Consider the following 12,380-nt stretch of genomic DNA (forward strand, 5'->3'; position numbering starts at 1 on the left):
GAGCAGAACCAAATTATATACTATATTTTTCTTATAGCATGGGATATTTTTAAGGTTTTTTGATGATCAGGAAACTCAAAATAGTTGATCATACTATGTAATAGTATGTATGCATGTTTATACTACTGATACGCTGCTGCATAATTCTCTATATTCAACGTAATAGTGCATCCTGATAGACACACATTTGGATGTTTATTAAAGCCCAAAGTTAAATAACACACAAAGTTACGAAAAAAAAAATGCATGTATTCATACAAAACCTACAAAAGGCAATAGAAGTCAGTGTAACCAGAATAGAATATGATATTATGGCAAACAAAATGATACTGAAACTGATGCTTGAGCTTTCTTCCATTCAACCATATTGACACCATGCTCACTGAGGGAATTATTCTCCAGGTACATGTAGTGAGAGCTCAGAAATCACTCTTTGTCCTGTGGGAAATCTTTTTGCTTTCCTGACATTAGCTTTACTTTCTCCATGCGTCTCATTCGCCCCCTCCACAGCCTTTGCCAGCCCTTTCTTACCTGTTATGCTCATCACACTATTTTTTGCCCTCCCTCCTCTTTTCTGCACTATGAAATTCTCATTTCATACAGTTTGTCATTTGGCCATGGCCTATGAATTATGCATCTTGTCTCTCTCTCTCTCTCCATACCTCTCTCACTTGCTCTTTCAGACCTCCATTTACTAACAAGGGTTCCATCTCTATTACCACCACCAAGCCTACCAAGCATCAATCAGAGAAGATCTGATAAGATACGGCCTCTAACTTTATTTCGTTTGTTTTCACTCTCACTCACTCCCTGCTCCTGTGTTTTTTTCCTTCCTGTCTGCTCAGACTAGAGTATGCAGAGTGGAATTTTATGGTTCTTTATGGGACGTGAATGGAGCGTTGGTTGGTTAGGAGGGTGTGGAGAAAGGGTGATAAAAGACCTCGTCTGTTTAAATGCATTTTTATTATTGCCTGTTGTGGTGCCAGCCAGAGGCATGTGTTGTAATTCCCACAAGTCAACACCTGACAAGCCTGCCTCAATCATACGTGGTGACTTGTATCAGTTGTGACGCGACACTGTGCATGACTGGTCATTGAAAAATCCAGACATGTTACAAATATATGCAGAGTACCTGTTTTCATGTGTGACTGTGTCATGTCTTGAAAGACACTGTCGGTGAAATTGAAGCACTTCACCCACTGAATTGCACTTTTACACTTCCAGCGCTTTGTTAGTATATTCATTTTCCCCTTTGTCTTCTCTCATGTTGCTTTATTTTTTTCTACAGGTGGAAGTGAAATCCAAAAAGGAAGTGTCTTTACTGGATCTAGATGACTGTGAGTCTTCTCTAACTCATTTAATCATCTTAATCAACCAAATGTTATAACAGTGATTTACATGTTTCAGACCAGTCTATAGTATTGAACAAGACTTAAACTCACTCTTTGATTAGTCTATTACAGTTTGGACAATTTCAAATAAAGAAAAATCAGTAGTCTGGATTTGCTCATGACACACAATATTTCCAACACTAAGCCTGGTAACACAAGATCTTTCTTTTGAAACAGGCATGAATGCAAAAGCTTTCTAATGAAGTGAATGGATCTGTGCAGGTTGAACCAGTTGCAGGGTCACTCAAATTTTTAAAAATTGTTCTTAATTTTATCCTGAATTCCTACTTTAGCATAACTAAACAAATAAATATAAACGTCTATTTGAAGCTTGACTAATTATAATCTCAGTCATATTCATTTTAAGTGTAACTTTAAAGCAGCTCTACTTGGAATTTGATCATTCCTCTATTTATCCCCCTGCCCCCCCAGTGGTTGAATCCAAAAAGACAATGTGCACAAGAGCAACAAACTCGATCCCCCTCTTTTCACCCTTAAAGACGTAGAACTATTTTTGTGGTGACTTCCAAATAAATTTTCTACTTTTAACCTTTCCCAAGTAATTCATCATCATCTATTCTAATCTGATCCCCTGAATTTTTGAACTTTCAGTGAAAATCAGGTATTTTCTTGTAATTAATTTACTGATCACATGATGTGCAGGGTAAATTCAAATGTTATTATTATAAAATGAAGAAAAAGGTGACTTTTGCTGCAAAATATATCATTAACTGAATGTAACAACAAGAATCTACAGCCTACAAGCCAAACTACATAAGGAAAGCTGATAAACTCCATTTTACCCAAATTATTTAAAGGTATTGATAGGATTAGTGGTACAAAACTTATTAAACGGATGGCATCAGTAGATGCTTTTGGTAGCTGATAACTGTTACGATCATTGGGGGATAAGATTTGACCATTGTACACAGATTGGATGAACAGTAGACAACACGAGGATTAACTGGAGTTGTCAAACAGAAAGTAGGAATAATTTAAGATGTTTCAATTACAGTTATACACATTGTGCTGGGGCTTTAATGTGTAACAGTGATCCTTTCCTTTTTGCTTGTGTTGCTCAGTTTCTCCTCCACCCACAAATGCACCAAAGTCTTCGGTCCTCTCTCCGAGCCTGTTCTCCGACCTCGAAGGCCTGTCTCTGTCCAATATCTCCACCACCATGCCGGTTAGTATGCTCATGTGTGCGTCTGCGTTAGAAACACACAGGGCGACATTTCCTCCATCAACTTCAGCTGAGAGTCAATTGTTCCTTTGTGTCTGACACTGACAGAACAGCAGAGCCGCATATGAGGTGGTGAAATGAGCCTCTCTCCCTTGTGGAACATTTCTGCTCCAGACACCAACTATTGACCTTTTCTGCCTTCTTATATTTATAGCCAGTCAGGACGCTACAACTGCTGTCCCTGTTTCCTGAATCTCTTATAGTCTGTCTTTCTCACCCTCGCTGTCTTTTGCTCTTCCACACCCTTGAACTCTATTTCTGTCTCATCTATAAGTCCACCCACTCTGTTTCTCTCTCTCTCTCATCTCTCTCCTCCTCTCTGTCACCTTCCATCTCTCTCTGTCAGATGTTGTGTCCCTTGTGTCTCCGTGTTGTGTATATCTGATGGTTGACCTTTCTTAGTGTGACGGCTCCTTTCTCTCCTCAGTTTGCGAGCGGCTCTGTGTATTTTGTATCTTGTCTTCCCCCTGGGAGGAAAATGTCCAGACCATTCTTTGTGCTGTTGCTGTGTCTATTTTGTGTGTCAGAGATATGCCGACGGTAAATGGCAGTCATCGTAGATATGTTAAGATCAAAATATTTGTAATGTAAACCTATTTTCAGTCATTTTACAGGCTTGGACAGTTATTTTTTTCATTATGGATTCATTTATCTTATGTAAGTAGACAAAGAAAAGCAAAGTAAATTTTAGATTTAGAAATGTTTTATTAAACAAATAGATTCTCAGAATGTTTAAATAACTACTATAGATGATTTATATTCCCCTAAATGTGAATTAGTGTGACTTTGTCCAGAAGGATAAAGTTTTTACCTGTCTAACACATCTTGACATCTATTTGATTGATTGGCACAAAGTTATGACATTTATCCTGATTATTGAATGATTTAAATCTCTGGTGAAATGATCCCCACAGGGTGGACGGTAATTAATGATCCCCCGGACATGTTAGCGTGTTAACGTTTGTGCCTCACAGAGATATGCACAGCCATGACTCGTTGTAAGATTAGTTAATTCACTGTTTCTTTTAAATTAACTCCAAATTGCAACTTTATTTAAGAGGTCTTACCAATCTAAAACATAGAGTGCTTGCTATATGTACACCTACAACAGTAAGTATATCTTCAGCTCAAAAGTACATCTATTTATTTGTCAAAAAGGACAAATGTGTTGTATGCACTGTGAATAAAGGTATGTAATGTTTACTGTAAAATATGTAAAAGAGAGAAAAAAAGATTAGAAACAGCACTGTTTATTTTAGTCATTTACAGACATTGAATGTTGGTTCTTCAGAAGTGGTGCATTTCTCAACTCAGTATTAACTTTGTATATTTATAATTGTTTAGTTGTACATCTGAGCAGCTGTTTAATCCTCCTCTACATTGTCCCAGCTCTGGTTCCTACATGGCGAGTTACTCTATATTCTAAGTCTGCCCGTCAGACCTGCCTGCCTGTCAGTCAGTATGATTGACGGCTGCTCTCAGACCAGCGTTTATGCTGCACGAGTCTTGTTAGTCTGTCTCTCCTCCTCAGGTGAAGGCCAGGGAGTAATAGAGAATAGAAATGCAGATTAGAACAGGGAACTTTTTGCACATCAACATCTGATTTAGAGTCAATTCTATGCATAAATACATGATGGGCATCGGGATTCATAGACAAGGGTAAATAACCTCACCTTTATTCACACATGCCCCTCCCCTTAGCTTTGGAGATGCACGCACACGCTTACATATGAGCTCTCTCGCACACACACACACACACACATACACACACACACACACACACACACTGGCCCCAGTGTCATTTCTATTTCTCAGCAATCTGCCCGCAGAGGCAGCGAGTCTGTCTCAGCTGAGCGCTCGGGCCCTTTTAGAGAATTACTGCATGGTTATCAAAGGCATTTAGATTAACCCTGGTCACTGTCTTTGACCCACCTCCTCTTCTGTCTCCTCCCCTTCTCCCCAGTTTCTGCATGCTACCGCTCTCTCTAATAACATTTTGACATTAGAATCTCTCACAAATGCCTCTTAAATCCCCCACACCACTCCCTCCTACCCTAAACCTCTTCCGACCGCTGTCCGTGTGTGCGGCGGGGTGGCTCCGGCTGATAACTTTTCATTCATAATTAGCAGTCAGCGAATGGGGCTGCGTTGGGGGGAAATTGAACTGTCAGCGGCCGGGCGCAGGGCGTTTGACCCCATCACACCCAGAGGGGGCCATCATAATTTGTTCATTTGGTGTCCATCAGGCGGGCGCCATCGTACCCCCTCCTCTCCCCTCATCTCCCTCCTCACCCTCCTGACCTCACCGTAGTGGGCGCTCTGGGTTCACGTCTAATTATGAATCAGCAGGAGGACCCCGAGCGCCACGAATATAGCAGCCTCTGCCCTCCAAACCTCCCGCTGCCACTCAAACTGTGGAGATTGCCTCTTAAATAGGAATAAATGTCCTCACGGAAATAGCCAGTCAGTGCATCAGCCTACGCAGATGTGAGGTAGTTGGCAAATTTTTGTGTTTTAATGCTGCTGTTGCTCAAATTCTGTCTGTGTATATATTTCTGTGTAGTCATTTAACCAAACCTTTACCCAGTCTGTCCACCTTTTCACCTGTAAATATTATTTGTGTTTGGAAAATTCAGCACTTAGTCACTACAGCAACTGTGACTTTATGATGTTTTCTTTGTCTGTTGCTGAACTGAGACTTGAACTTGTCTCAGCAAGCACTTTGCAGTGTAATTAATGTAAGTACAGTAAATGAATTTGATCTTTAACCCTGAATTTTGATTTTTGTAAATATAAATATGCTGCCAGTTCTTTTTACAAACCTGAGCTTGGAGCAATGAGCACTGGATTATAAAACACCTGCTTAGTTTGATATTACAAGCCATTTTAGGCTTTCTGCCTCTCCCTGCACCTTTACTGTTTTATTTTGTCTTTGATTAATGTTATGTATGTGCAAAATAAACAAATAAAAATAAAAAAACTTTTGTGCAGTATATAGGACAGTGAACTTCACTGCTGATGTGACATGATATTTAGGCATTCTCAAGGCTTGTTCAAAGAATTTGAGCAGTCCTTAAATTTGTATTTTTATTATTTTGTCTGCATTTGATGCTGTTGAATTTCTAAGGCTATTTTAGACTCAGCACCAAGTGTCGGTAGTTATTAATAATAGTTACAAAGCTATATGAAGGACACTACTGTTGTTGAATATTAGTCTTCTATTATTGCTAATGTTCTTTAATGAAAAAAATTCAAAATTAATCATTTTAGAATAGCTAATTTACTGACAAATTGGCATAAATGAACTAACCTCTGTCTATATGCGCTGGAGAGACTTCTTGTTACATTAAAGTAGTTTTAGATGGTGTAGTAACATTTACTTAATTCAATTTGCTGTCAAGGTCTTTCTGACGCCCCTCAATTAATTGTCATCTCCTGACTGAAGGGAACAATTAGGCCTTAAAGTCAAACACATGTCCCTTACTTTAATCTTCACAACTGTTGTATAGAATAATGAAATTCTGTCGCTGATGTTGGAGACAGACAGTGTCTGAAAAACAGAAATGGATTTTCAATATATGCCCACACATCTCTGAGCTCGCCACACCACTTTCTTTTAAATTGGCCTTTTTATGCACACGGCACAAGGCTGCCCGGCTCCGGTTAGCCCTTTTGAATATGTCAGCGGGATTTTCAGGTCATTTGCCAGAGAGGATGCTGGGAGCGTAGCGTCCGGGCTCTGAAGGTGACTGGTGTCTGTGTCATCCATCACAGGAGCTTCCTTTAAGTTGATGCATAATAGAGCCTCTCAATCAACTTCCTCCCTTATTGTCACCTCCCTCGTTCCTGTCCAGGATGGAGAATGGGAGCCAAAGGGGAAAAAAAGCAGACTGCCAGAGAAGTCAAGGTTACATCCCTCTTCTTCTCTTATTTACACTTGAGGTGTTATAGGCTTATGCTGTGTAACAGCACAACAATGAATGAAAGGGTGAAGGGGTTGTGTGGGCACTCGTGTCAGGCTTTAACTGTCCACTGTGTCAAATTGGTGATAATAAGTAGTTTGAAGACCTGTCCTGTGTCTGTTCCTCCCTCCTGCCTGCTCAGAGCGAAGCGACAGACAGGACCTTGAAGTAGGATGTGTCTGTCAGGGAGGTAAATCTCTGTTGTGATGGGGTGGCAAACATTACGGCCAGCTTTATCGACATCGACTGCTCTGACACATCCAAAAGTGGCCCAATAAATTTGCGGGCTGGCGGTGGCGTGACGGGCAGTTGTGAGGGCACCGCAGCGTTACATCGTAGAAACAAATGTTTGTTTGACCTCTTTTACAGACGCTCCAGCAGCCTGGGCACAGGAGACACCGCTAGGCCGTCAAGGGGAAGAGAGGATAGTGTTGTTGACCGGGGGGTTTATTCTTTAGTCATGTGACCAGGCCTGGCTGTTCCTTGAAAATGTCTATACTGCTGAAAGAAACACTAACATTTTTTTAGTAACTCCATACATTTTTCATAAATCATGCCATATTGGTGGTGCTTTTGTCTTTATGTTGTCTTTTAGACACAGTGTATAATTTCTGCTGCCAGGGGTTCCTCAGTCCAAATAGTATTAATATGTGAAATGTTATGGGGTCTTGGGAGGTGTTTTTTTAACACCATTGCCAATGAAAACCTACCTGTTATGACTGATATGAAGACAGAAATCATGTGTTAAAGATGTATTCACATTCGATCGCATTTTAGCTTTAACATTAATAGAAGGGATATGACAGATATGGGATGTTTGAAGAAAATAAATATCTTCAGTGTCTATTACATTGAATGAATTGTGTTCCTCTGAATTTGAACAGTGTTGGAAACATATAGTGCACATATACTGTAATTACACAAGTCTACAAAATATTTTAACACAGCCCTAGTGTTTTTAAGTATTATAATGGGGAAAATTTTACAAATTGTAATTTTAAACAACAGCCATTTACTAAAAAATAAGTAAATTTTTCTAAACAAACTCTTTAGTCACCAAGAATTTGCAAATTAATGTGACCAAATAATAACTTGACTTGAGTAATTCATTACTTATGTGGCTCCAAACCTTTGTCCCTTGAAACAGCTGAAACATGAAACCTGTAGCTTTTTCATGTCTTGCTGCTATAATAGACTGATAGTAAGTGATTTCTGCTCAACAACCTCAGCCTCTAAAGTGAACACATTGAAACTCCTCTCCACAGCTCCTGTTGTGTGTCAAACCGATTCTTCATACCCACACACTGCATGATAAGTCAGACTCCTCACCCAAGTCAGAACAGTCCATCTCCTCGACCAGCAGCAAGAAAAATAAGTACACTAACAGTCACACTGTGTGCTGTACAGTCGTGGCTGTGTGTTGCCACAGTATGTCTTATCGTAATCTTTGTCATATTCAATTAGCATAATTACTTCGCTCACTCTCTTTAATTATTTCTTTCTGTTACGTACAATAACAGTTTTTACATTACTGGTAGATGCTTTTCTATGTAATTGTTGTCACTTTTATGACTCTGTAGAGAGTATTCTGTTACTTTGAGGTGTTAAATAGAAAACCGTTCACTCGCTGAGCTCATTTGCACCAAGAAGCTCTGTCCCATCTGTCCCTGTTTTAGTATTATTTCTGTATATATAGGCCTACATGTGCTAAGTGTTTTAAAGGGTGTGAAAAGACTGTATTCATCTCATAATGTCTGCTGTCACTCAAGAAAGGGACTCTTTCACTTTCATTGATGACTGAAAAAACAGCCAAGTTTTCAGAGTTTTATGTTTGTAATCACTTTGTTTTGTTGACAAAGCTGCAACAGAGGTGAATATTCCCATATCTGACCGAATGTCTAGCATATGGTTTGGCGTTGTGTGGGTCCACCACCTTATCTTTCTGACAGTAGCTGACACTTGCCACCATCAAGTAATTCCACACTACTTTTACCTCCTTTTCTTCCATCTCTCCCTCCAAGGTAATGCAATTTCCTGCCTCTGAAAAAAGGCCTTTTAAAATGCCTCTGAATTGTAGGCCTAGCCCATGCAGGCACTTGTGTTTCTATTCATTAGTTGTTTTTATTCAGCCTGGTTTGACCAAGCATCCAGCCCATTTCCATCTCACCAGGCTGATTGAGGACATTTCTTAAATGGCTCCTCTTTACCCCAGAGAGTTAATGAAGGGAGGAGTGGGGGTAGGGGGAGTTATCAGCCAAACCTCAGTCACACTCAGAAGCAGTGCATTCTGGACGCTGATTGGATACGGTGAATTGCATGAGTAGAAGTGACTCTTGTATTAATCTGTGCTCTTGTGTGGATGCATTTGTGCTGTAATGTACAAGACGTCTCTAGCTGCTTTCAGTGTCTGACCAATGTTCTGTGTACTGTGTGCCTCATTCTACTTCTGCTTTTAGGATGTTGAATCATGCAGCGTTTAGGAGTTCATGAATCACCCATGCTCCATCATTCAGTTTATTTGTTTGGATTTTTAAATATGGCAGGGACAGTAAAAATTTTGCACACCAGAACCGAACAAAACTTGATTTAATCGTTCCTGGTATCTGTCTAAAATGTCCTTTCAGGTCACCACTCCATCGTTCAGCCCTGTGAAAACCTATGAGCTGCTTCACCATATGTCAGGGAAAGGTCTGGCAGCTAAATACCATTTCCCCAGGCAGCCCTGTTTGTACCAGCCCAATATGGTGGCAGTGCAAGTCATACTGACCAACTGCTCGGACCACAGCCTGGAAGAGATCCATATAGGGGACCGAAGCCCTGCCAGCCTAAATATCCACTGCTTTAACACCATTGGTGAGTTTAATCAAAAAAACAAACAAAAAAGAAACACACACTTTATTCATCACAACACACTATTAAGTAAAACTATGCTATCATCATAGAAAACTCCCTCCATGCTGTTAATATTCAATGTTCTTATCATGTGTCTTTCTACTAAGCTGTTCCACATCAGGGTTCTGGGACCATTTTATGTTAGTTACACCATCAAATAGTTGTTTATTAGTATCCATATATGTACAATCGTAGCACATTGAGTCTTTATTAGTCATTATAATGTCTTATTATGAATTCATCTACTCAGTCATTAAGTAAGTTTTCCTTCAGTAAAACTCCCATTTACTGCTTGTTGATAGCAACTTAGTTGTTGTGCATGGACTATGATCTTAGTGCTGGTTGCTCAGTTATCAGCAGCAGTCACTATCATATTAAGATGATAATTCATAACATCTCCTTCACTCAATAAAAAACAGTAATTAGGAGGTCACTGACTGAAAACTGTTAACCTGATAGTTGTAGAATATGATTATGAATGATTAGAATGATTCATCTGTTACCTTCGTGTAAAGTGTTACTTAATATCGTATCAATGCATTTTGTGATGTGATAAAATGTCTGGAAACATGATTACCTGATACATAATTTTACCTTACTCATTAAGTTGCAATGTACATTGAATGTAAATAAAGACAGATTAGAAATTAAAAGTTACAAAAATGCTCAAAGGATTTAGTAAGCATCTCCAGTATTGAGTTTGTACTTGCACATTTGTGCAGTCTATATTGTCAGTAGTAGAATGGTTTTATTCCTTCTAATTTTTGCAATATTTGATGTTGCCTCTGGTCATTCCAGACTTTGAAAGGTGTATCTGTGCGATTGTTTTGCCAAACAGACATTATATGATCACTATGTCATCAAAAACCTATAAGCCTGTTTGCTATTATTTCAGCAAATAGCCCATTCCCCAACCCTGAATACTGCCGATATGACTTCAGCTAATCCCTGTTCATTAGTATTGATCGGAACAAACACACACACACTATCTCCATTTTTCTTGTCATTCTGTTGTATGTTTGCCTCACTCCATACAAGGCTGAGAATAGTAGTCCCTCAAGATTTTCTTTTTCATGCACACACAAGTGGTGTGTGGTGGAGCACATTAAAACTGTCAATTGCAGGGGATTGATTGGGCATTGAAGGAACTCAAGCAGCCAAACAGTGGGTAATTTGGATCGATTGAGCCTGGCTGCTGTGAGCAGGTGGCTACAGCTGGTTTGGAGAAGTTTCAGAGGATGAATACAGACAGAGCTTTATGTAGTGCTGTTTGTGTACGTTAGATAATTGATAAAACATTAAATGGTGGGTTTGGAGTGGGTTTAGTGCAAAATAAAATATTGTTTGTTGCCGCTTATCTTTTAGTAAACAATTGTTAAAGCAAGTATTTGACAGTTTAAAATGATTAATAGTTTAATCATTGCTTAGATACACTGACATTGTTCCTAAATCAATTGTCCTTTTATGGTGGTAACTACTTGGAAATATTACATTACTGCTTCACATAGTGGATTCACCAATTCACCAAAATAGCAATGTAAAAAAAAAAAAAAAAAACTACAGACAACTTTTTGGGTTTTATTTAAATGAATAAAATATTGTTATTTACTTCAAAGGTAGTTCTTATTTTGGTTGTTTTGGACATCTTCACTAATGAAAGGACGTAGTCTGGTCATAGGAGTTATAAACATCAGAATGTAGACAACCACACAGTAAGATCCAACCATGCTTATGACACACATTTTCACCACAAATTGTATGTCTTTCTCATACAGTGGCCACTTCATAAATAGTAACCAGCAGGGAATTAAAGCACACATCTTACATCAGAATAACATGAAGTAATTCAATGTTATTTAGTAGAAAAACCAGTCCATTTGATTTTGATGTTACTCCTGCACTGACGAGGTTTCTGTCCTGAGAGAGGATAGAAATTCGGTTACTTAGACTGGTATCATGTTGAAGCTATTGGTTAATCCAATCAAACCTTAAAGGCTCAGTGTTGAATTTCAGGTGCTATATTTAAAGAAGATTAAGTCTGTCAATTAAATGACTGTCCGTTCATCACATTTCAGGTGCACACATGTACCATATACACAATCTGTACATCTACACGCACACTTCCCCACTTTTCAAAATATTCTGAATCTGACAGGTGGCGTGTAAATGGAATATTTCACATGTTTATTCTGAATTTGTTTTTTGATTTTTTTCTGAAAGGAGCATTTTAAGACATGACATGAAAAAATTTCAGTGTGAATAGGACTAATCAGCTTCTCATTATTCTATTCACACCATGATCTGTACAGTTTTACAGCCTGTATTGAGACACAACAGCAAGAAGAAAAAAAACCCTGTTAAAAAATAAAAGTAGATTAAAACCAGAAAAAGCGCCTCTCCCAGACGCTATGAAGGCTGGGTTGCAAGTCCATGATGGCTCTGTTTTCAGAGGCTTTCCTCAGGAGCCTCAGCTCCACTCTCCTCTGTCTGTGGAAAGAGTTATACAGTAAAACAGCCCTGCTCCGTGGAGAGAGAAGCACAGGCTGGCTTGGGGAGCGAGGAGGATGCTTCTGTCTGTCTGCGTTCTTCTCATCCTTAACCTCCCCCTCCTCCACCCTCAGCTGTCCACACTCACTCGCTCTTCCTGACTTTAGTTAACTCTCTTTGTAGCTCATATCTTGGCCGCCTGTAACCCATCTCTCTTGATGCTGGATGCTCTCTTTGACAAGCCTGTTGTTTTGGAAATATGCTAGTCCTTCATGTGTTTTTTTTCCCTGTGGCTAGAGGTGTAGGGAATGAGATTGAAGGATAGATTTCTCACACACGGTGGCCTTGCTTTGTGAAGTAGAAAACACAAGTGGTGTGGATGCCTGTCTGTTCCACTCTGCTGCC

General features: G+C 39.4%; 1 protein-coding gene across 2 annotated transcripts in view; it reads left to right on the forward strand.

Moving 5' to 3' along the window:
- ap3b1a (adaptor related protein complex 3 subunit beta 1a) overlaps positions 1–12,380 on the forward strand; it is a 51,551-nt gene that overhangs the window by 26,566 nt on the left and 12,605 nt on the right. For both annotated transcript variants that reach the window (XM_030149318.1, XM_030149317.1), the window contains exons 21-23: positions 1,289–1,337; positions 2,474–2,577; positions 9,221–9,449. In XM_030149318.1, the coding sequence (XP_030005178.1) occupies positions 1,289–1,337; positions 2,474–2,577; positions 9,221–9,449 (382 nt within the window). The remainder of the gene's footprint in view (positions 1–1,288; positions 1,338–2,473; positions 2,578–9,220; positions 9,450–12,380) is intronic.

Source organism: Sphaeramia orbicularis, chromosome 12, assembly GCF_902148855.1.
Source record: "Sphaeramia orbicularis chromosome 12, fSphaOr1.1, whole genome shotgun sequence".
Classification (NCBI taxonomy): domain Eukaryota; kingdom Metazoa; phylum Chordata; class Actinopteri; order Kurtiformes; family Apogonidae; genus Sphaeramia; species Sphaeramia orbicularis.